A 26,419-nucleotide genomic window follows, 5' to 3' on the forward strand; every position below is an offset into this window, starting at 1 on the left:
AAGTACTTTGTCAGCTTGTTCTTTGACGCTTTGCTATCCCAAGCCAAATTTGTACTCTGGTCCAACAGGGTGTGCATAAATAGAGATGAAGAGTTGCTCATAGCAATGAGGTCACAGCAGCAGCATCAGTTTGGCATGCGAGGAAAGACCACTTTGCAACTGTTGAAATCGAAGTATGAAACATCAGGCAATGATTCCCATGACTCAGACCCCCACGGATTGGTTCAGATTGTAGTGGGTGCTGGCCCCAAGGCCAGCCATGTGCAGCCCATCACCATGGACAAGCTATGCATGCTGTTATAAGTCATCTAAGAAGGTAATCCTATGCACATTTATTTAGGCAGAAACTCTATTGAATTCACTCCATAGGATCAGGCTACAAATGTACTTGAAGAATACTGTGTGTGATTATGGCTACACAGGACAAATTGGCCATAGTCAGGAGCTCCCTTCACATTTCAGTCACATGAACAGAGTCCAGACACTGAAAGGGGCTGTCAAGTGCCCAGCTCCTGACATCCACACATTGAGCATGGACATTTGGTCAAGGAAATTTACACATGGGTGTCCAGGGTAGGGACTTGTATGACCTCAGAGATGGAGCAGCAGTATGTGAAGAGGACTAGAGTCTTACTCAGTCATTTCAAGTGGCCACCATATTCCTAAAAGTAATGTCAACTAACTCTTATGCCTGGGCCAATATAGTTTAGTTTAGTTTAGTTATTACATTTTTATACCGCCCAATAGCCGAAGCTCTCTGGGCGGTTCACAAAAATTAATCACATGCGTAATTCCACTTGCACAACATTGGATTTTGCCCAGTGTTAACTCAGCTAGCATTTTATTCTGCTATATTTAAATCTCTGCCTTATGGCATTGTGTTTTTGATAAGCTTAAGCAGCAGCAGAGCTTATTAGCAAATTCTTGATCTCTGCAAGTCCCTTCGGTCTCACCATCTCCAAGTGCCACTGCACTATTCTAAAGCCAAGCTAAGGTGATAGAGCTCCTTTGCTACTTTCTCTAATCGTTCTCTGTATTCAATTTCCTTATAGTTACTTGCACTGACCCCTTTGAAGCCATGCATTGCCCCCCACCAGCATGCAGCAATGACTGCGGTTGAGTCACTGTCCCCACCATGGAAGAAACCCCTCTGAGCTAGCTCAGTCCAGTTCTCAGAACCAAGGAAGGCATCATAAGCAATCATGGGAGCATCATGCCTGCTGCTGCCTCCCCAGCCAGAAAAACTCAAATCCTTATAGAATTGATCTCTCTCTTTCACATCATATACTGCTGGGAAGGAAGGAAGGGATTTGCCATCTGAAATGCCTCTGGTTTTCAGATACCTCTTCCACTGGTTTTCAAAGTAGTTCCAGTGCTCCAAATTCTTTTCCACAAAGCAAGCAGACTTCTGGATATGGACTTGTGCCTTTGACAGCACCTCCATCAATCCTTTCCCCCACTCGTGCGGTGGCTTGTGATTAAGAGCGTAAGCAGTGAAGAGGGCAGAAGCCAAGGATCCAAGGTAGCCCGTGGGATGGTGGTGAGTCATGCGTCCGCTCTCTATGCTGACTGCAATCAGGGTTTCCAGCTGTTCTGGATGACAGAATCTCAGTCCAATGCACATGGATCTCATAGCTGCTCCACACCCTCCTGCTGCTTCATTGAAGTTGGGTTTCCAGCTCTCTGGATTTTCTCTCTGGATATAGGTGGCTTAGTGATGGCTCAAATACATCTAGATCAGCCTTCCCCAATTTAGTGCCCTCCAGATGTGTTGGACTACATAACTGGAGGGCAGCAGATAGGAACCATTGCTAGTTGTGCCCCTGATGTGCTTCCTATCAAAACAGTATGGACTAAAATAAAATTAGTACATTATTGCATGTTCTTAACGATACATTAGGAGAGCATTCTACTAGGAAATATTGGATGTATATACCTTGTTGCACATTGGCATTATTCCTGCCCTGATCTAAGGGATTGGCCATAGCTCAGTGGTAGAGCAAATGTTTTGCATGCAGAAGGCCCCAGGTTTGATTTCTGGCATCTCCAGGTAGGACTAGCAGAGACCCTGGGGAGCTGCCGTCAGTCAGGGTCAACAATACTGAGCTAGATGGACCCATGGTCTGACTCAAAAAAGGCATCTCCCTATGTTCCTATATTCCTTTCCATAAAGTGAAATAAAATCTCTCATCAACCTTCTTTTCACTATGTTGTTTTATTCTCTGCACTTTCAGTCTCCATCTACAATGGCTTACAATATAGAAATCCATAAAACAGCAGGAAAAGACATAAAACAGCAGCACCATAAAAAACCAAGCAGTGTCAAGTAAGCCTCCTTCAGGAAGGAATGCCATACATGTGGTGCAACAGCTGAGAAGGCCCTGTCTTCCTTGCCCACCCATTTCATTTCAAAGAATATGGCACGAGGCCTAAGGCGCTGAAGCTTTACTTCATACATATCAGGCCAGAGTGCTGAAGCACTCCTTCTGCTATACCGGCCTCAACTGCTTTAAAGCTTAATACCAGTAACTTGGTAGGCCTAGAAGACTCATTTGGTTAGTTCTGTCTGTTCTCTACATTATTCTCTGATTTGTTTCAGTTTGATTTCATTCTTTCTGTCCATGAGCTAGTAAAACTAGAGCTGCCCCTCACCCAAAATGAAGCTGTAACTTCCAAAAAACCACACACGCACATACACACACTTTTTTTTTTCATACAAACATATGAAGATGTCTTATCATTGATCTATTAATGCCAGTACTCTCGGCTGGTAGCAACTCTCCAAAATCTTAGGCACAAGTCTTTCCTAGCTCTGCTACTTGAGATCCATTTACAGTGTCTTAAACCTGGGCCCTGATCCACTCAGACCCATGCTAAACAGATTCGAGAATATTAATATGACTCAAGTCCTCTTGTGTGAAAGAATGATAGGGTGGCCTTGTTTAGAAGACACCTTAAACCGTGGCTTTAACCACAGTGAAAAGGGCAAAAAGCCTTCTGAACAGGGCCATTGTTTGTTGGTGAAAAGTGGATGCAGATAATAAAAGCAAAGACAAGCTTACACACAGCCCACAACTTGAAGTTGTAGCTGCCCTGGTTTCCTTAAAGCAGCAGGCGTTGCCCCCCAGGGTTGTTTTTCCTGAGCATGTTTCCCCTTCCCCTCTCAGTTGAGAACAGGGTCCATCCATCAATCCATCCAGGGTTTTAGAGGACTTGTCTCACTTAGGGCCTTGCTAGGCCTATCGGATAATCCGGCTGGGAGTCGGGGCGACGGTGTGCTACAGCTAGCGCGCGCCATCACCCTTTTCCAAACGTAACATGTGATGGGGCAAGGGGAAGCCCCATCGTGTCTGCCATTTTTTTTCTCAGTTAAAGGGCCATGTGTGCAGAAGCGCACTGCCGGAGAAGGTAGGTTTTAAAAATATATATATAGGGTCCCCTGCTCCTCCTGCCCCTGATTCCCCCCCACAATGCCTGATGCCCCCCCTGCCTGCTCGCTCGCCTGTCCTCCTCTGTCCGCCATGCCTTGTCCCCCGTTCTTCTTCCCCCGCCCCCATCCCTGATGCCCATGCCCATTCTTCTCCCCCCCCATGCCAGGTCCGGCCTTTCCCCCGGCCCCTATCTTCCCCCCTGTGATTCCCCCCCCTGGCCCAATGGGCACAGCGCTTCTATGAGCGCTGTGCCCAGTGCATGGCTTCTCCCGGCTACTCGCGAGTAAGCGAGCAACTAGGAAAAGCCACGGAAGTCACTAGACTTTCCGCAGCCCCGGCCTCAGGCCACTTATCCCGGGTTAAGGGAAGTCTTAGCCCAGCCTGACCCCGGAATCCCCTGTGCGTCATCTGGATGCACAGGAGGGAGACCGGGCCTCACACCACGCTACACATGCCTTGTCTAGCAACGGCCCTAGTTAAAGACTGTCAGAAGACACCCACATATTCCTCTCTTCACCAAGGGGGGAAAAGAGAGTCTTAACTTAGTAGCAGGAAAGAAAATCCCTCACAGCAAAGTACAGTCTTATCAGAAAGAAAGTATGAAATGTACAAGACGCGCACTGAGCACTATCTTCTTGGCACGCTAAGTCATGGTTCACATGACACTAAATTTACCTCAAAATGTTCTACCACCATGGCTTGAAGAGGATCAGTGTATATGACTCTGTGAAAAATTCACACTTGATTCCTCACCACTCTTTTCCTCAAAAATCCACTGCAGCAGACAAAGATGTACATCTTTACCTCTTGCTCATTTATGCAAATGCTGAGGGACCAGGCATGAGGTGGGAAAAAGGGAAGGTGGAAGCCAGTTCATGTCTCCCCTGACAGGGTGATCGGGATTCACCATCACCTATGACCATTTTTTGTTTTCATGCTAACTTCACAGCCCTCCATTATGGTTATATCACTCAAAGTAAGTAACTTGCTCTAATTCAAACGATTAAGTAAGCTCTCAATGAATTGACCAGATTGATTGTGCATGAGCCACAGTTAAAATGAATATTTTAGCTGAAGTTCTTTTTTTATTTAACACATTGCCAATTAAAATTCCAATTACAATACTCAACATGCTGCAGTCATTAATTATGAAAGTTATCTGGGGGGGGGGGAAGGCCTCTTGTCAAAATGTGCCACCTAACAAAGGGGAAAATATATTTGACAAACACATGGCAACATCTGATTTTAAATTATATTACACTGCAGCTCCACTGAAAACTCTGATACTTTAGTCAGATGTGGTATTCATTAGTAGGATTGCTAATCAACTTGCAGGGGGAAATGGCCTGGTTGGGAGGTTATTTCTCCCCTTGAGCTACTGTTACTGTATGAAGGAAAGGTGCTCCATTTTTTTTAACCCACCACACTTTCCCCCTCCATCAACATTTTAATACATTTTAAATGTTTTTTGTTCTGCATTTGTACAAACCACAGCATTTTCTTTTAAAATGGCCTCTGTACCATCTAGCATCCCCAAGTCACCCTCTTCCCTTTAGAGGTGAAACACTTATCAAAAGTTAGTTTACTACATGCATTCAGATATGGGGACCAGTGGTTTTCAGTCAAAACCAGCCAGAACTCCAAAGGTGGTATCCAAGGTGCTGTAACCTGGCCCCCAAGTAGGTCCAGCATCTCAGATAACTCCTTTAGACTTCTGGCTTGTTCTGACTAAAACCCAGAGTAGATTCACAGCCCCACCAAAATCAGAGCCACCAGCCTCCACTGATGAGGTTACTTGCAAGCAAGTGGACTCCCTCAAGCATTCTAAAGTGCTACAGTTTCCTACATATCTGCATAAAAGTTTGACCAGAGGTTGCAGGGAACTGGAAGTGGCACAGGAAGACAGTGGAAAGCAGCAGTCACTTTTTCCAGCAAGTGAACAAGCAGTGACTTCTCCCAGGAGATTCATGCAGTTGTTAATGACTATGGGGGGGCAAGAAAGAATTTTGAGGAACCCCAATGGCCATAAGGCAGAACAGAAGTCACCTACTACCATCTTCTGGATCATCTCCCTAGGAAGAACAGGGCCACCATAACACTGTGCCACCAAGTCCTATCCTAGAGAGGGTGTGTGATGTTTTACTGCCTGTAGCTATGTTGTTAGGTTTAATATGAAAGTTTATTAAGGTTTGCAGAGTTTCAAGAAGGTACTCCCTGTGTGTTTGTAGCGTATGAAGCCATAGAGGGGGGAGTGAGTGCTGGATGGAAGGAGAGTGCTGATTGGATGTTTGTGTGGAGCATCTGGATGATGATGCTGAAGAGAGGAATGAGATGAGATGAGAGTACATGAGAGTGAGGTTTAGAATAGAGATAGGGTCTGCGTGCTTTGTTGTTTTGGTGGATTAGAGTATGGGAGAGAGAATAGTGTGTTTTAGAAGGTAGGAGTACTTATAAAGTTGTATTTTAAACACTTAAGTGAAATTACCATCTGAAACCGTTACGCAGTTATACTTTGAAACTATACGCTTGTGAACTGAGAGAAACCATTAAGATTTTGAACCTGCATTGATGTCTTGTTAATAAATTACATTCATTTACACCTGGTGTGGTCATTAGAGTACAGATCGATCTCTGGTGGCAGTGGAAGGGAGAAGTTTGGGGCAAGGGTGCAGATCTGTATAGTGGGGAATAAGCAGAAGTAGGTGCGCCACAGGGATGACTTTAGCATCCCAAACCCCTGACGAAGGCCCCTGAGCTGGGTCCTTTGGGTTCTAGAACAAAGAAAAGTGATCCAGAGTAAACCCAGTGAAGGGTGGGCATCACAGGGGGCTAGGGGAATGCCATGATCATGGGTCTTAGAGCTGATTTTTCAATCATTTTTAGTATTTGTTGTTGTTGATACTTTAGTCTTCTCTATTTTAAGCTGTCTTTGTGGCTGCTGTTAGTATCTTATTTCATTTAATTGATTTAATTGTTTATAATTAATTTAGCAAATTAAATGTATAAATGAATTTAAATACATAAATAAATTTAAAAAGTTTGTGTTGTTGTTTATTTGTTCAGTCGTTTCCGACTCTTCGTGACTTCATGGACCAGCCCACGCCAGAGCTTTCTGTCGGCTGTCGCCACCCCCAGCTTCCCCAAGGTCAAGTCTGTCACCTCCAGAATATCATCCATCCATCTTGCCCTTGGTCGGCCCCTCTTCCTTTTGCCTTCCACTTTCCCTAGCATCAGCCTCTTCTCCAGGGTATCTTGTCTTCTCATTATGTGGCCAAAGTACTTCAGTTTTGCCTTTAATACCCTTCCCTCAAGTGAGCAGTCTGGCTTTATTTCCTGGAGTATGGACTGGTTTGATCTTCTTGCAGTCCAAGGCACTCTCAGGATTTTCCTCCAACACCACAGTTCAAAAGCATCTATCTTCCTTCGCTCAGCCTTCCTTATGGTCCAGCTCTCGCAGCCATAGGTTACTACGGGGAATACCATTGCTTTAACTATGCGGACCTTTGTTGTCAGTGGGGTGTCTCTGCTCTTAACTATTTTATCAAGATTTGTCATTGCTCTCCTCCCAAGAAGTAAACGTCTTCTAATTTCCTGGCTGCAGTCAGCGTCTGCAGTAATCTTTGCGCCCAGAAATACAAAGTTTGTCACTGCCTCCACGTTTTCTCCCTCTGTTTGCCAGTTATCAATCAAGCTAGTTGCCATAATAAAGTGGTGTACAACAAAATTTAAAACAGCAAGGCTCAATAAAACCTTTTTTTTTAAGTAATAAAATCAACAATAGAATCAACAGTGTTGAGAAAAGTTTTGTGAACCGTAATATAATTATGGAAATTAAACAGTTTTATCATGATTGTCTGACACTCTAAGCACTACATCAAATAAAATGATGTATAAATTCGGCAAACAATAAGTACTTAAGAAACAGGGTATGCGCAAAAGTGAATAATTTGAATCATGTGTTTAAGTAATTAGGTAGTTCTTCAGGGGTGAGTTTGGGAGGCCCCACCCTATAAAGGATCAGAAACGTTGCGAGTTTGGTCTTCACCATATGGTTGTGTGGAAACACATCATGCCCCAATCAAAAGATGTCTCTGAAGACATCTTTGGAGCGGTGAACAAATAGAATAAAAGAATTAAAACAAAATAAAAACACCATTAACTATTACATTTCTAAAAGAACAAAGTTGAGATAAAACCACAGTCATTCAGGGAAAGCTTCCTGAAACAACAGTGCTTTTAAGAGGCACTGGAAGCAATACAACGTTGGCGCCTGCCTGACCTCCAAAAGCAGGGAATTCCAAAGGAAGGGGGCCGCTACACTGAAGGTTCTTCTCCTGGTGGACTCCTTCAAGGCAATAGAGTCCACAACCACACTCAAAGGGGCATTAACCATCTCTGAGGTTGTTAAGGAATCAAGGTGGAGTACAAGTAAAATCAACACAGATTAATAAAAACAATATTAAAACGTAACAAGTCATTGGGATCTTTCCCACAGGACAGTCGATGTCAGTTGTCCCTGTGAGAGGGAGGGGCACTCCAACTGGAGTAGGCTGTGATGTCATCTCTGCCTGCCTCCCGCTTTCATGATTGCCCTGCTGGATCTGAGGCCGTGAGCTAGAATGAACCCAACACTCTCCGCACAACACTGCACATTGCAGGGGAGAGTTGTTAATGGAAAGCACGCACTGAGTTGTCTGGAGCACAGTTTGGAAATCACTGATTTAAGGCATATTTTCTGCAGTACAAATTACACAGTAATGGCCTAATTTTTCCCTTCTTTTTCATCTTCGGAAACAATTGTCATAAATTTAGAGACTGTGGATGAAAAGAGGGCTGCACTGGCAACACTCAAAAATAACAAGAGGTGAAGCCAATAGGTGCAGATACTATTTTAATGAACACTCTGGGATTCATCTTGGCGCAGTTCATTAAAATTATAGCTGCACCTATTAGTTTCACCTCTTACGTTTACCCATGCATTTACGAAGGCATTTAAACAGGCCTTTCATTGGACACACAGTCTATTTTAAACTGTGGATTTATTTTGATGATTGCCGTATCCCCTTCCTCCCTCCCACCCACAATGCCAAGAGTTCAATGCACGTTACTCATAGAATATATTGCAGGCAGCCTGCTGTAGGCAGCCTGAACTTAAGCATTTTTTTTCAAAAGCAAGTCCCAACAATTTGAATAGTATTTGGCTGCAAGCAAGTGTGCTTAATCTGGGAGTCTAAAGCTGTGTTCTTCAAACCACTTTTGTCTGAAATAATAGTTGGAGCACTGTGGCCTATGTGTTTTCCATTCTCAGTCTTCCTCTGCAGTCTGATGGTGGGGGAGGGGGGGCAGGAAGCTTCAGACGGTTGAAACTACAGGTGAATTTTGAAGGAGGTGAGCTAGGTAGGAAGAGTGATAACATCCGCAATTTCTTTTTAATCAGTTACTCATAGGAGTGTTGATTTGGAATTCTGTCTTCTCTTTTGATCTGTTTCAAGGATTCTTTTTGAACTCCAGTCGCTGCTAGTTTGAAGCCTCATTTCATGATCTCCACATCTTCCTTTCACTAACCTCCTCAAAGGTAAGTGAAGAAGAGAGCCCTCTTTTAAAGTGCCATTTAGGACCAGATCCTGATCCTTTGTGGAATTGGCAGTGCCTTCTAACATCGATTTCAGTGAGGGGAAATCAAAGCTTCTCTTTTATCTGCTAATAGTCTTCCACTGGTAGGCTGTGATCCATACCTGGATCATGGGCAGAGATCCATGTCATTCAGTGGTAAAGCACATGATTTTGCATGCAGAAGGTCCCTGGTTCAATCCCCAGAATCTCTAGGTAGGGCTAAGAAATCTGGAGAGCAGTTTCCAGTCAGTGTTGGCAATATTGGGCTAGATAGATCAAAGGTCTGGCTCAGAATTAGACAGCTTACATCTACCCTACCTGAAGGCATCATTCATGGTTCTTCCCTCATGTCATCCTCACAACAATTTTGTGAGGTAGATTCAGCTGAAAGATGGTGACCCCAGTGGACTTCATGGCTGAGTGTGGGTTTCTCCAGTCCTGGTCTGAAACTCTAAGCACTATGTGGAACACTTTTTGTAAGCATTATTATTGCTTATTATTTTTGTGTGTATGCTTACAAAAAGTGTTCCACGTTATATTCTTTTTTTGGGGGGGGTTTATAAAAGATTGCTTTTGCTATAATTTTATTGTTTAATTATTTCCTTAACTTTGTAGCCACTCATTGTTTAACTTCTGGTTAAGGTGAGCACCTGATGTTCATACGTTACTCTAAGCACTACATCAGACTGGCTGAGAAAGTCATAAAAAGATGGACATAGTGCAGTAACAATTAAGAGTGGATCTCATTTTGCTGGTTCTAGTTAAAGGTGGGTTCTGAGACCAAAAAGGATAAAAACTACTGATCTTGCAGAATAAAGTATTCACAATCAGGAAAATGTCACAAGTGAACACAAGTTATAGAGAGTGAGGAATTCAGATATTTATTTATTTTTGGTGCAGGTTTTATTTAGTGCTAAGTACACACAGCCCTGGTTATAGAATAGTTTCATATTCTAGGGGAATATATATATATATATATATATATATATATATATATATCAGAGGTAATCTTTCACATATTACATCCCACCAGTCACTCTCTCTCAAAGAAGCTGTCCTACCATGATCGAAACAAAAGACCTACTTTTCCCCGAGAAGGACGTTTATATGTATACAAGCATTCTGTTATTATATTTATCAATTACGGTAAATTTTAAGGACATAAAAATTACAGTAGTATTGTTGGGAGTAAATTGTATTGCTATGGCTTTAAAACACAGACAAAAATAATAATTCCATTAGTAGTTAAAAATTGTATAAATTCTACTGGTATGGTAACCGTAAAATGTAAAGATAATAAATTAGAAGTTGTAGTAGTATTACTGGGAATAAATTTTATTGCTATGACTAAAATGCTAACAAACAAAAATATTTCCATTACTAGTTAAAAAGGCTACTGCAAGCATGCCAAAATAATCCGTGGCAGGTAGGAGATGGCTTGTCACTCTTGCAGGTAGACATGGGTATTGAGGGAGAGTGAATTCTTAGTAATTTTTGTGAAAACAATAGTCTACTTAGAATAGGCCACCTACCTTACTTCTGTGTCTACAATGTCTGCCTTCTGCTTTTCTGGACGGACGATTTGACAATACTACAGTTCATAAAAGACTTTGTATTTGTGGGACTGGGGAGGTTGACGATATTTCCCACTAGTTTCTTGGTATTATTCTCTGATGCCTGTCAAACGGACCCCTCTTTGAACAAATATGTGCTTTTCTTTCTGGCACTGATATTTTTGCCACTGCCAAGGTAGAAAAATTTACCTTGGCAGTGAGGAAAATACGTGCCAAATCCCAAATGGCTTAAGGGCGATGATTCTGGTTCTGTTGGATATGTGCATTTATGTATATAGAAACATGTGATTGTATTGTACTGTTTATCTTTTTATGTATTTTATGATGGCCTATGTCTCTAAACAATAAAGTTGCTACTACTACTTCTGCATCCCGCTGATGGTACGCTTACCACAGGTTGAAAAACACTGTTCTAGATGTCTATAGGGCACACATGGACACACGTTTCCAATTCAACACCAAAAGTTTAGCATATATCACCTATACTATTGTATGTCACAGGCTGGGGGCAATAGCAAGCAAGCAAGTTCAATATACATCGAAGGAAGCTTTATCTTTCATGTATATTATTTAACACATTGTCTCATACATCTCCACGCAATTTGAACTCCCTACTCAAAAACCATTATTTTATTATAAGTAAGTCTGCTACCTAGTTGAAGATCACCCTGATGACGATCGCAACACATGTGTCCAAGGTAGTAATTGCATTGTGAAGTGAACCTTTAACTGTCAGTGGGACTGGTAATCAATAATTAAATGAGTGAAAATGAGTAACCCAATTAGCCAAATTGGTTTCATGGCCGGTTAAAAATATCGATGACTCAATTTTCAGGTGAAAAGTGAAAGCATGGTGGTGGAAACAGAATGGATGAGTACATTTTTCCAAACACTCAGTTCTCAGCACAGTAGGTGACTAGAAACACCTACAACAAGATCACACACTTCTTTTCTAGACTGATTAATCTGGAATAGCCCCTTCTCTCCTGGTTTCATACTTGCACTGGCATGCGTGTATTGTATTGTATTCCTTTATTTACAGTCAACAGACCAATATAAAACAAGAAGATACACCATTATATAAAACAATACAGAGTAGGGATAAAAAGAAGGAGTGTTACAAAATCACTAAAGATACTAGATGGTTATTTGTTGGTTTCTGAAAAGGGAACAGAATTGGGTTATTGGGGCCTAGCATAGTGAAAAAGGGAGGGATATATAGATAATAAAGTTGCTAATCTGTGGATTTAAACGCAATCAACATCCATAAGCGATCTGGCATGCATTTAGAACATAGAGTGAAAGAACGGGGGAAATGCAGCCTTTAAATGCCCTGTTTTTAGTACAAAAGAGTGGTTAAGGTGTTTTTTTTTCAGGATGAACAATCCATATTAAATTATTATGAATATGTATCCCCAAAGGGACATATTGAAAAGAATGTCACAACTGGAAGATTTTAATTTCTATGATTCTCTTTTCTGGTTGTACCTCCAAAAGTACTCTAGTAGATTACCAAATAATGCACATTATGGAAATAAATAAGCGTGTTGGAAAGGCTGACTTGGGCACAGGTCTTATTATTATTTAACAGCAGCTCTGTCATATCATATGAATATATGAAGCTGCATTATACTTTGTCAGATCCTTGGGCAGTTTTTGAGGTCCCAGGCAGGTTTTCCAATGCTTCCCCTGAAATCCTTTAACTGGAGGTGTTGGGGATTATAATTAGGATATTGAGCATGGAAAACATGTGCTCTACCACTGAGCTGTAGACCTTTCCCAAAGGTACAAGCTTCTGCTGGCATTTGGTTTGGGTAAAGATAGGATTGGAACAGATGGCATCACAACAGAGCAACTGGGGGAGGGGATTAAAATGACTAAGAACATCAGTCCTGTGCACGTTTAGACAGGGGCAGGGACCCTTACAACTCTCAGCATTCCCCAGCCAGCATGGCTAGCTGGGGAATGCTGGGAGTTGTAGGCCTTTTTCGTGTGTCTGAACATGCATAAACCACAATGCCAAACCTATTTAACTTTGCAATTCTACAACCTAAAAGCAAGTGATAGTACTGTATTTTAATTTTATTTATTATTACATTTCTATCCCACTTTTTCCCCCTTTTGCAAGGAACCCAAGGTGGCTTACATGATCCTCCTCCTCTCCATTTTCTCCTCACAACAACCCTGCGAGGTAGGTTAGGCTGAGAGTCAGTGACTGACCCAAAGTCACCTACTGAGCTTCATGGCCATGTGGGGACTAGTACCCGGATCTCTCAAGACCCAATCCAACATTCTAACTACTATACCACACTGGCTCTCTAACTGCATGCAGAAATCCAAACCTGAATTTGTTGCCTTGTTAGGTTTTACAGGGGATGGAATAAAGCACACACTGGTTTTTACAGTCCAAACATAAAGCTCCTTAAAATCAGAGAGTCACAGAAATCTATGGCCTGGAACCATTTATTTCCCATATCACAAATGCCACCCAGTAAAAATAGTCCTATAGAATATTTCTGTGCCAAAAATTTCTTCCACATTTTTTAAATCGTTCTTATTCAATTTGATAGAAAAGAATTGCTTTTGAGAGGAAAAGGAGAAGAAAATTGCAGTGAAATTCTCATGGTTGGGGTGTGGGGTTCTTGTGCTTACTGTACTTATGAGCTGACTGAGAAGTGTGTGTGTGTGTGTCATGTCCATCATTGTACAATCATTTCTCCAGCACCCTGCAGCCTCCCCAGCTTCCCACACTTTAAGTAAGGCCAAGGGAAGACGTCATGAGGTAACTTGTTCCCAACAGGGCATTTTCAGATCAGGAAGCATGGGAAGCCAGGCATGACTTGGAACGATAGAGATGTGTTACAAAAAAGAAAAAGAAAACAACAACAACAACACCCATGGCCACCTCAAGGCAAGCTCCAAAACACTCCCCCCGAAAAACCAAAAGAAATTCCAAAGCACCCTGAGAATGAGGAAGAAACATGGAAGCCTCTTTCATGGGAGAAAGAAAACATTCAGGAAATTGGAAGAGAGATTTTGGAACTCCTGCTGGAGGAAAGGAGGAGGCCGTTCTTCCTGATTCTTCTTTCCTGCTGTAGCCCCCTGTGCTTCCTGAAAATCTATTCCATACCCCCGCCCCAATAGTGGCACAGAGGACACAGAGGGCTGCAGGGGGAGGGGGAAATGGTAAATCACCTTCACCTCACCCCTGTTCCTCCAGTGGTGCCTCTACTGGATCTCAGCCATTTTTACAAATGGAAGGAGCCCTTCAGGTTGCAAAAAGGACACTCCAGATCCAACTCATTGCAAAGAGGGTGCTTAACCAATAGAAACATAACACCCTCCCAGGATCTCTGGATCTATTTTTGGCATAACATTTTGCCCTTCTTGGCAGCAAGATGGCATGTTGCTCTTGACCCAAAGATGATGGCTTCAAACACAATGGGCCTGTTCAGATGACACACTAAGCCATGGTTAGGCCACTAACCCTTTTGCAGTGAATGGATAGTGGGCATGTTTAAACCATGATTATGTAGCCACAATGGTTAGGAGTGGTTCACACGACACGCTAGGACCCTTTCTGCACCTAACGATTTTTCCAGGAAAATGGAGGGCCATCCCTGCCTCATACCGGGATCCCCTGTGTGTCATTTGGATGTATAGGGATGATCCCAGGAATATCCTGGGGGAAAAGGCAGGTGTAGAAACGGCCTAAATCATAGTTCACACAACGCTCTAGTCTAAACCATAATGTTCAGCTCAAAATGCTTAGTCACCATGGTTTAGTGTGTCATTTGAACAGGGTCACTATGGTGATGAAAATGATTTAATAACAAAGAGGCCAAGGATAAATAAAGCTGTTATTTCTGATTTCTCTCAGTTCCATATTTGCCCAATCTTAACTTTATTACATGCCACTCCCACATCAGCTTGTGACATTTCTTCCCAAGTCCACATGAAAATTCACCTGTGTTTTCATAGACATTTCTCCTAATATGTGCATTTTTGTTCACAAGTTTGCCTAACACTGATTTATTTTGCAAGACATTTTCCTAATACAATGCTGGGTTTTCCCCTGCTGTTTTCACTAACACACACACACACACACACACACACACACACACACATTTTGCATGCACATTTCCCTAATAGACACAATTTTTGTGTCCATTTCTGGTTCTTAGGAATCACATCGCAACATTCTGAGTAGTACAGACAACTGTGTTCCAGTTCACATATTGATTCGGGACGTGCCGATTGGGTAAGTGCGTATCAAAATGCAAACTGAACAAAATGGTCTCCCATCCCTAAAAGAGCAGGAGGGGGTTATAGCACTTATGTCCTACTTGTGGGCTTCACACAGGCAGCTGGTTGACCCCTATGTGAGCTGAATGCTGGACTGTCTGGGCTTTTGGTCTGATCCTGGACGTCTCTTCTTCTGATGTTCTGATGAGACTGCCTCCACAAGAGAAGAGGGATATTTCCCAAAGGAATGACACTGATGAGGTCTGACTGGGTGAAACAAGCATGAAAACAGCAGGAAGTGATAACTAGATAATGAAGACAGAAGGGGTAGAATAGCCGGAGAAAAAGAGAAAGGCCATAGAGATTTGCTCGTAATCGACTGAAATCTTAAATCAGAAAGTCTTCTTCTGTAGCATATGTGTCATTGTATCTTCAGGGCAAAAAGAGGACAGGGAGATTGCTAGGCCTTGGGCAAAGTGAAAACTCATTCTGATGATGGAAAAAACGACAGTGGCAAATGTCTCTTGCACATTGGGAGGAGGAATGGATACACTCGTATGTGCATGTGTGTGAGCACGCGCGCGCGCACACACACACACACACACACACACACACTCAACAACAGCAAGCTCTAAAGTCAGTGGGAAAGCCGAAGAGGGATTTACAGCTGTCATTTGGCAAGATGAAACGCCAGAGATGTATTCTCCTGAAGCTGTGGCAAAGAAGGAAACAAACAAACAAATTCATGAGAGGAAAGAGGGCTAAGAGCACAGTGCTGGACAGGAACATTAATCACATTACAACATTTATTCAAAAGCCACTTGCAACATGACGTTCTGAGTTCTCAAGTAGACTTTTCATAGTGATCACAAGTGTCTCATCCACACCGGAAGCAATAACCTTTCCCACATGCACCCACAAAGAGGAATTACCATTTCTATCATATCATGTTCATGGATGCAGCTCCAGGCAAAATGGCACAAAGAATCCCTGGATAACATTGCCCCACTCACATGATCGCTATCATCAACAGACATTGTGACAAAACATTAAGTAAACATTTCACACATTCCCCAAGGTGAATTTAAAGAAGCCAACTGTAACAGCAGGATCCATGGTCCCTTCAAAAGATTGCACAGTGGTGGATATTATTATATACACAGCCTCTATAGGGGGAATCACAGAATAGTTGAGTTGGAAGGGTAAGGCCATTGAATCCAACCCCCTGCTCATTGCAGGAATCCACCTTATAGCATACCTGACAGATGGCTCTCCAGCTGCCTCTTGAATGCCTCTAGTGTGGGAGAGCCCACAACCTCCCTAGGTAATTGGCTCCATTGTCATACTGCTCTAAAAGTCAGGAAGTTTTTTTGTCATACTGCTCTAAAAGTCAGGAATCTGGCTTCCTGTAACTTGAGCCCATTATTCCGTGTCCTGCACTCTGGGATTATTGAGAAGAGATCCTGGCCCTCCTCTGTGTGACAACCTTTTAAGTACTTGAAGAGTGCTATCATGTCTCCCTTCAGTCTTCTCTACTCCAGGATGAACATGCCCACTCTTTCAGTCTCTCCACATAGGGATTTCCAGACCCCGATCATCCTCATTGCCCTCCCCTGAACACGCTCCACATTATTATTATTATTATTATTATTATTATTTATTTATTTATTTATTTATTTATTTATTTATTTATTTATATAGCACCATCAGTGTACATGGTGCTGTACAGAGTAAAACAATAAAATAGCAAAACCCTGCCGCATAGGCTTATGCATCCTCCTTGAAGTGTGGTGCCCAGTACTTAAGATGAGGCCTAATGATTGCCAAATAGAAGGGAACCAGTACCTTGCATGATTTGGAAGCTATACTATTAATGCAGCTCAAAATAGCATTTGCTTTATTTGCAGCCACATCACACTGTTTGCTCATATTCAGCTTGTGATCTACAATTCCAAGATCCTTCTCGCTTGTAGAATTGCTGAGCCAAATATCCCCCATCTTGTACCTGTGCATTTGGTTTCTTTTTCCTAGGTGTATAACTTGACCTTTGTCCCTTTTAAATTTCATTCTGTTGTATTTTTTCCCCAAGAAATGAAAAACAGTATCATACACTTCAGACTGAAGAGGAGGACTATAAGAGAGAGGGGGAGGGAATGTGATCGTGCTGCCCTGGAAATCACTAGAATCTTCTCAAGCAGTTCAGTAATAGATGACTATGGTTGCCATGTAACAGTACCTGCAGGAACCATTACAACCATTTCTCCACAACCATCACAACACAACCAATGAAGTTGCCCAGGTCAGATAAACTGCCTCTCCTACCACAAAGTACAACAAAATTCATTGAGCTTTGATAAGACACCCTTGCATGGTGGATTGAGATAAGCCTTGACACATGGCTAGATTTTTTCGCCTAATACAACATCTTCAAGCTTTTTTCCCTGTTAACCCTTTCATGCAACACCACCTGCCCTTGGCTTGTAACATATGCACATATCGATCTATAGAACATTTCTATCTCTCAAAAAATATTTTCAGACGGTCTTGAAGGGTGAAAGAGAAAAACCTCACAAAGTGGATACAATAAAAATCCATGAAAATGTTCAATAAAAATCCATAAAAACAGAAATGACCAATTGAAATCAATAAAACCAGAAGCGTCAATGAAAACAAAATTTCCTGCCCACTTCCTGGGCAGATGCTTCCTTCCTTGTAAAAGATGGTTAGATGAGGGGGCCTTTGGGTCTGTTCCATCTCCAGGAGCTGATGTGAGCCCTACAGCACCGCAACTTGGAACAGGTGCCATGGGAGAGAAGCCCAAGGACAGCCTAGAGCACAGAGTGTATAGTAACTATCCACAAATTGAGAGAGGATGGTGTCAACAAAGGGCATGGCTTTTCAGTAGTATAACAAAGCAGCAACAGGCAGAATCAGAGCTCTGTTAAACACACACAAAGTTAAGAGCTCCTGACATGGTTAGAGTAAGTTGTTAGATAACCAGTAAGACAACTGGGGAAGATGCCCATATCTACCTGCATACTACTACTACTACTACTAATAATAATAATAATAATAATAATAATAATAATAATAATAATACAGGGATGTCAGAGGATTCTGTTTAGGGAGGTGAAGCTCAATGGATTATTATTTTTTCTGATTTGACCCGGCAGATTCTGTTCCATTTCCCTCTGCTGCTATCAACACACTCTGTAGCGAGTTGACCCAATATGCAGATTTCAGGATTTATTTATTTATTAATGACAGCAATTTATACATTTTTCCAGGTTCTGTTTTTTTGTGTGTGTTTTTTTAAAGTGGGCACAAATATTGTCATAGTTTCTTTTTTAAATTTGCTGCTCTGTGCAACTGTGCACTATGTAGTGGGTGATTTGCTCACGTTTTGACACTGACAACTCAGGAAAAGGAGACCAGTTTGCCCACTTAGCAATCAGATACTCAGGGTCTGAAGTCTTGAACTAACACTTAGGGGTACCCTGCTTCTATTGCACATTTGTTTGAGTTTCAAGCAAGTGCTTTTGACACAGATGTAGCCCCCACCCTTTCCCCAGCTCCCATTTGCAGTAACCGTGGCAACACTTCCCAAGCTAAGGGGTATTGACAAATTGTTTGACAGATACAGGATATGGCTCGGCTGTGTTAAACAAAGTAATGTGAGCAGAGGATGTAACTGGCAGGCCAGTGGGAAATGCTTCTGTGGGGTTACATAGTGGACAGGTGGACCAGCGATTGTGCACAGTTGTGCAAGAGCAACAATTTAAAAAATTACAACAATATTTATGCACGTTTCAAGATCCATTTTTTTATAAAAAGATAAAGATGTGTGCAAATTACAATTTATGCAAATGACAGAACTGGTGCGGTGGGGAACATGCACATAATTTTCCTGGGGAGGGGGGAATCGGATGCATTCTACCTTCACTTACCAACCAGAAGCACTGCAAAAATTGGTCGGGCTTACAGAATGGGTTTCCAAGGATCACGGATCGCACCTGTATAGCAAGGTGGGTGTGCATTCCTATGAGTACAAAGCATCATGGAGATTAGCACTGAAAGCTTCACATCGTGACTGGATGGGAATGCTGATGATGAACACATCTGCATCCCATCTCCTCATCTAAGAATGGAGCTTAAAACCCTCAGTCAGTACAACTGGAGCAGACGCAGTTTGGAAACAGTTCCAGTCTACTTACCCCTCCTTTAGGAATGGACTAGCCTGACAATTTTGGTTCTCTCACTTTATTTATTTATTATTTATTTATTTATTTATTTATTACACTTATATACCGCTCCCATAGCCAGGGCTCTCTGGGCGGTTTTTCATTTGCATCTTCAATTTCATTTATCTCACACTTTGAGAGTTTATCCAGTCTTAAGTTCGGTTCATCATGAAGTGTGTGTGTGTGTGTGTGTGTGTGTGTGTGTGCATATAACAATTTTTTTATATACATGAACATTCCTATGCTTTTCTGTACATTTCTCCTAGTACATATATTTTTGGAAGTCGTTTGCAAGCAATTTTAGTAATATAATGCATTTTGATGTTATTTTCACTAATATGTTTCCACTTTCCCCTAATATATGTACTACTCTAATCTTTTTTTTTAATTAAAGAACTCCATTGCAAAAATTAGAAAACTCCAAATTTCGAAGGTGCAAAATTAGCTATGTTTGCATTAGAATGTGAACCAAGGACTTGTTCTGGGGTCTGCCTTCCATGAAAGGAGGGACTCTTGCCTCTGCCCACTTTCGGGGGGTGTCTCCTCTCTGCCCACACCTCACAGCTCTCCCCACTCAGCAGGGTTTCTTGGCGCTCTGTGCAGCACTTATAGGGTGCTGGAGGAGCTGCCGTGGGAAGGAGGGTGTGAGGAAGTCCCCATCCTCCAACACAGATGATCTAGCGTAAGTCTAGATCCGACCCCAAATGAATTCCTCTGCCATTCATGCCCTCCTTCCAATGCCTCAGCCATGTAGCTGTCCCCACTGCATGTTGAGTTTCTCAGAAAACTCCTGCTTTTGATGGGAGGCAAATGACAAGGCCTGCTAGGTAATCCACAAAGCTTTTATTAAGCAACAAACATCTCTTCTACCTGAAAAGAGTCTAATCTCTTGGAAACTTCCCCCTAGGCAAAACTATTCAAACTAAGCAAGACAATTGTCCGACCAAGGAGAACAGGAAGCCTTTTCTCAAATGCCTGTAACTTCAGAGAGCCTGGTGCAGAGGCAGGATCTGGTGCAATCCTAGTCGGACCGACTTTCTCACGCCTTCTACTCCATGCGTTATAGCTTCCAGCAGACCCTAGCATCAGCTAGCTTGTCAGGGCACTCTCCTCTGGAAGAAAGCTCACTTCCCACTGAGTGTGTAGGATTTGGCCTTGAGGAGATAAGCTCTGGAGAGGGCTGACTCCCAGCTGGGGTATCACACATGAGAGCTTCCTCCCCCACTGGTACAGGCTGGCTGGTGTCTGGCACCGCCTCCTCTAAGTCCCAATCTGATTCTGATTGATTACCTGAAACACCTTCTCCCAAAACAGGGGCAGTAGGGTTAGACTTGACACTGCACCCCTGCTGCAACACACACACACACACACACACACACACACACACACAGAGGGAAGGAAGGCTTTGTGCAATCCCTCTTTTTGGAGGGCCTGACAAACAGCATCTTCAGCTTTGGCCAGAGACATGCAGCCAGGCATCTTTTGTTTTTTTGCCCATTAAACTGTGTGCCGCTTCCTATTATTTATTCAACTGAAGTGCCACGGCATGCAGCTTGTCATTTCAAATGTATTGTTAAAGTGCTGCTTGATATACTGTATTATGCAGCATATCAGTTTTGAAATAGACTTTAGCCTGTCAGCATAATCCTTCTTACTGAACTGCACCAACCTTGGATCAAGGTGGCTTAAGGAACTTATGCGGTTTTAATGCCTCTGCCATGTCGTATTTGTATTTATTGAGTCTTTCACATGAGGAGCCGGCAGGATCTGTTCTTCATATATGTGCATAATCCTCTCTATTGTCAACAGAGTTAAAGGAGCACACAGAGAAAAGATGTGTGTGTGTGTGTTTTCCTACAGATGTTTAATTCTGTTTTTATTCACCTCCTTTCCCCCCACTGCACAACATCTCCTTCTTTTGTATGCTGTAGGAGTTAGTTCAGTGCTTTCCATCAACAGGTATAAAGGCCAGATTGCTTCCCTGGTCTTTTGAGTATTTTTAATCCAGTGGTTGCTGCTTTGTTTCATGCTGGATAAGCTCCTCAACTGTTTCTGTGACATGAAAGTCCTGGGGGCAGTGGGGGGTTCTACAAATCGACTCATCAGTTTGCCTAGGGCAAGCTGGACACCTACTAGCACACCGATCTCTTCCCTGGAGTTCTCATTTATGCTGCGGCTTGGAGAAGACACACACACACACACACACACACCCATCAAAAGCACCTCCTCCTCTCTCCCAAGCCTTCTGGCCATGTCAGAGACTTGTGAGAGAGAAAGGGTTGGTGGCAGCCACAGATTGATTATTTATTTATTTGTATTTATTTATTGCATTTACATACTGCCCCATAGCTGAAGCTCTCTGGGCGGTTTACAAAAGTTAAACATTAAAAACAAATATACAAAGTTTAAGAACATAAAAAGGATAAAAACAACAGTATCCATATAAAAACAGCTATTCTGGGGTCAGTTAGAAACAAACAAACTCAGCACATGTTGTTAACTGCCTGGGAGAAGAGAAAGGTATTCACCTGGCGCCGAAAAGATAACAATGTTGGTGCCAGGCGAGCCTCGTTGGGGAGATCATTCCAGAATTGGGGGGCCACCACTGAAAAGGCCCTCTCCCTTGTTGCCATCCTCCAAGCTTCCCTCGGAGGACGTCCTTAGATGTAAAGTGCAGTGTGTGGGTAGATTCATGTCAGGAGAGGCATTCCGTCAGGTATTGTGGTCCCAAGATAATAAATGTTCGTTAAGACAAGATAACATTTTTGAATTGTTCCCTTGGGGAATGTGTCCTGCAACTGTGAAGTGACCATAACATATTCCAACAAAACCATTGCTGGCCAGGCTCACAGCGCAGTGGTGGAATGACTGTAAGAGGCAATGCCAAGCAATGGTTCAACAATTTCTTCAGCTAAACCACTGCTTTGAGTATCTCCTTTTTTTTGTTCCAAAGACTTTGGGAGAAGAGGAATTACACAATTCCTCTTCTATTATTTTTTTTTAAAAAAACAATCACTGGGATAAATCAAAATAAATACACAACAGCAATTCTATATTATGGGCCTTTTAAGACCAATCCAAGGAAGACTGAGTCACAAACAGATTTCAAATTTTCAGATCCGTGTTATTCTCATGAAGTTACTACATGAAATAAGGAAAACTCATTAAGGGGTGACTTGTCACATAGAGTCTAGACCACAAGGCACATTTTGTGACCCAATTTATGAATTCCAGGGTGGATTCTGTGATTTTAAATCCCTTCCTGAATTAACGCTCACAGACAAAACCCATGTAATGATTTGGATCTGCTATTCTGAGGGCATTCACAGACAAGTTACCAAGAATTGGAACAATACTCTTCTGATGTACAAACTAGGGATGGGGAGGGAGGTGGAATTCATTCTGTCCACATTTTAATGTACACTTATTTATTTAATTTATTTATTTAAAACATTTTTATCCTGCTCCTCAGCCAAAAAGGCTCTTGGAGCGGCTTACAATTGATCAGTAAAGAAGACAGTCCCTGCCCTCAGGCTTACATTCTAAAAAAAAGACATGACACACAAGGAAAAGGTGATGGAGAGGGAAGAGGGAGAAAATAAAAAGAAATTAAGGAGACTGTTCAGGCTGGTGGGAAGGCCCTGCTCCGTCCTCTCATCTCCCAGTGGAGGGGCAGATCAACAGCTCCTGCTCCTTCCCCACTTACCTCATTTAACACTTTTGAAGCAATATTTGGACTGAAACTTATCTTTCAAGTCTGCACTTCTCTGAATTTTGCAATGGAGTTCTCCAATCAAAAGATCCATACAAAATTGCATATATTCAGGGCACACAAAAATACATATATTAGTGAAAATAATGTTCAAAATGCATCATATGATGAAAATTGCTTGCAAAAAATGTATGTTGGGCAAAATTGCATGCAAAAATGTATGTATTAGGAGAAATTGCACAAAAATGCATTTGAATTTTCGTGCGAACTTTTAAAAAACATATCAGACCTTGAGATATACCCAATTTAAGATTGAAAGACTTCACAAAGTTTGGGGCCAACCAAGTTTAAGTTTGGAAATATGTGAGGAATTAAAACTGACAGATTAGTCCAATCCTACCACAGTCTCTTCTAATGAACTTTAAAAGCTTGAACGTTGGCCAGCAATGAACTGAAACGGATTATTCCTACACCCAACACAGATCTCTAGGTCAAAAGGTGGGAATGGGCCCTGCAGAAGAAATGTATTCAGGGAGGAGGGGAACTATACCTAATATCTAATGACAGAAATCAGAGTTATGAAAATATGTTTTCTAAGGCCTCCGTCCTAGACTAGTCCTTTTTTAAATAGAATCATTCCCACACAAGTGGCTTGAGAATTGGATGTTAAATGTAGGCAGAGTCAACTTTGACAGATGAACAAGAGAGAAAATAATCCCTTCACCTGCCTGGAGCATTGAAAGCAAGTCACATCTGGACTCCCACACTATTTTCATGTTTGAAAAATATCTAAGCAGTATCACACGAGGATTTAGATGTATTCTGTCTCACACAAAAGTAATTCAAAGCTTATTCTAACAGAAAGCAAAAGAACTAGCATGTATATCAAAGATTCCCCAACTATATTTTAGAGAACAATAAATTAGTTATGTTAATTTTTTGGTAAATAAATAAGAGATTAGCAAACCTCTTTATATATCAATACTCCTAATTATAGCTTCTTCCAAATCTGGAAGATTCACTCATTTTCTCTCTTCTTTTTTCACATTTTAAACAGAGCAGTCAGACAACAGCCTCCTATTCATTTCTTTTGTCTCCTATCTCCAATGTGTTGCACCCAATCTAAACATTCACTTAATCATGCATAGTGGAGCAACATGTGGTCATTTTTTTTTAATTTTCTGAAAGCAAGCACAGCCCCCATTCAAATCAGGACCATAGCACTCTGGGAAGGGGGTTAAATCTCTCTTCCCCCTCCCCATCACCATTTCCCCCCCAAATATGGAAAATGTTCAGGCATCTTCTCATGAAATATTTACCCAGTAAAACCTAGAATTACTCTGTTTGAGCTTTTAGAAAGATCAGATTATGAAATATAGAATTATTTTTTCAATGCAAGATATTCTCTTACCCCTTTGATTATATAATTATGGAGCTCTCAACATAGTTTCTTGAAATGATACACTAACGGCTGCTTTCTTGTCAGTGCCCAGAGAAGAATTGGCTTACAGATCCTTGACCCCAAGCATTCTCATTGAAGCATAAAGGGTTTCGAAATGAGCTGTTATGAAAGAACACAAGATAAGAATGCGGAAAGCATGGGAAAACCACTGGAGGACACGTAAAGTACCTGGAAAATTCTGAGCTTGAGGAATGAAGAATGCACAACAAAACACAACTCTAGAGACACACCGGCCCCGTTCAGAACCATGGTGAATAAAACAAAAAGCCTTATTCACCTTGGTTAAAGCTGTGATTTAAGGTGTCTCCTGAACACAGCCCAGCTTTCTGGCTTAACCACCATGGTTAAAGCCATGGTTTAAGGTGTCTTCTGAATGGGCCCATTGTATCTCTCTTAGGTGGTCTGTTGTTAATGATGGACAGACTCACCTGCATCTGACTTGTCAGATGTTCATCCCGCCACTGCCCACCCGTCCTTGCTGCTCCACGTTTGCTTCTTTCAGGCTTGGAGAGCATCCGATGATGTCGCGAGCCCATCTGCCCTCGTCCAGAGCCTCCATTGTGCAAAACAATGGAGGCTCCAGAAAATACGCATTTTCTCCATTGTGTAAATGGCAGCTGTAAAGTCCCCATTTATGCAAGTTTAAAGGCATGAATGCTCTGTTCACACCTTTTATCCTGCATAAATGGGGCCTTTATGGATGCTATTTATGCAACAGGGAAAATACGTTCTTTCTGAAGCCTCTATTGTGCACAGTAATGGAGGCACTGAATGAGAGTGGAGTGCTGCCGGGTGGTTGATGGGCTGTGCAGGAGCTCAAAGCACAGGCCTGTGAACTCAACACATCTGGCAAGCTGGGTCCTGGGTGGCTGACATAAGGGAGTTCATTGGACTTCCGGACCCAGGCAGGCGCCCATGATAACCCTATCCATTGTTGGTGTTGAGTAGCTATTTTAGGTTGAGTGGCTTTCTGTAAGCAAGTACAGGCCTACCCCAAGGCCTGTGAGAGGGGAGATTCATTGTCCAGAATGATGATACATTATACTGGATTTAGCTGGCCATTCTAGGTGTCACTAGTTGTATATTTTTGCATTTCATACTTTGGCCCCAATTGTGTTGATATATTCCTGTTCCTCGGGATAACACTTCATGCATGTGATGAAGTGGACTGTAATCTGCAAAACCTTATGCCAGAATACATGTGTTAGTTTTTAAGATGCCATAAGATTCTTTGTTGATCTTTCTTCCAAGTAAATCTGCTTCAGATTCAGCTGAGCACACATGCCCCAATCATGGGAACTAGTGTTACAAAGGTTTTCAAGATGAGAAGCTTACTAAATGGGTAAAGTCAAATTGATGTCCTGTTGAACTCAGCATTACAGGATGAAGAGGAGAAGCTCCTTGGATACATCCTTGAGTAGCACAATATTAGCTACAACAAAAATTAATACACAAGTTCTTACTCAAATGTACACCCTTAATTCAATATAAATAACGTTATGTTGGAACTTCTACAGTACTAAACATTCACCTCTTTAAGAAAAAAAAACTCCTTTCAACTCACTTGCATCCTTGTGTTCTTGTGATATTGAATACACCAAGATCAGCCCTGCCCAATTCAGGGCCTTTTATTGGCTTTATTAGCAATATAATCAATCCATAATGTCTACTAGGCTTAACAATATTTTAATGTTATTAAGTGATGTTATTGAGTTATTAAGTGATTAATGTCACTTTTGACTCATCCTCTTTGATATGTATGCTCTCTAGACATCCATCTTAGATTATAATACAGCTTTATAATATGCAATGTCCATCATTTGTAATATTATGTTAATTTAAATGAGGAAGTTTTGCAACCAATATAGCATTAAACCTCCTCCTTGGGAAGGCCTACCTAATGAAATGTACACTTGGTCATGCACCCACTTCTCTAGAGAACATTAAATACAAGGGCATTCCAATTTTCCCGAAAGTAGCATAATTATATGAATAATTTGGTATTCTGCTCTTGCGTTTGGTTCTTTACTCCATCCAGTTTGAGAAGTCATCCCAAGTAACAATATTTTTGAAGCCAGAATATGTTCCTAAAAAGTATATCCCATGTGCCTTTTCTTTCAATTTGTGCAATTTTCTGATGA

At 41.8% G+C, this 26,419-nt stretch overlaps 1 protein-coding gene across 1 annotated transcript; it reads right to left on the minus strand.

Moving 5' to 3' along the window:
• Nucleotides 1-785: 785 nt before the first annotated feature.
• On the minus strand, nucleotides 786-24,814 carry LOC134404298 (ADP-ribosylhydrolase ARH1-like). Its single transcript, XM_063135013.1, has 2 exons — nucleotides 24,707-24,814; nucleotides 786-1,696 (listed from the first exon to the last, which is right to left on the minus strand). Exons 1-2 carry the CDS (start codon nucleotides 24,812-24,814, stop codon nucleotides 974-976), a joined length of 831 nt encoding a protein of 276 aa, XP_062991083.1. The 3' UTR covers nucleotides 786-973.
• Nucleotides 24,815-26,419: the final 1,605 nt, after the last annotated feature.

The sequence above is a fragment of the Elgaria multicarinata genome, chromosome 9, assembly GCF_023053635.1.
Source record: "Elgaria multicarinata webbii isolate HBS135686 ecotype San Diego chromosome 9, rElgMul1.1.pri, whole genome shotgun sequence".
Taxonomy (NCBI): domain Eukaryota; kingdom Metazoa; phylum Chordata; class Lepidosauria; order Squamata; family Anguidae; genus Elgaria; species Elgaria multicarinata.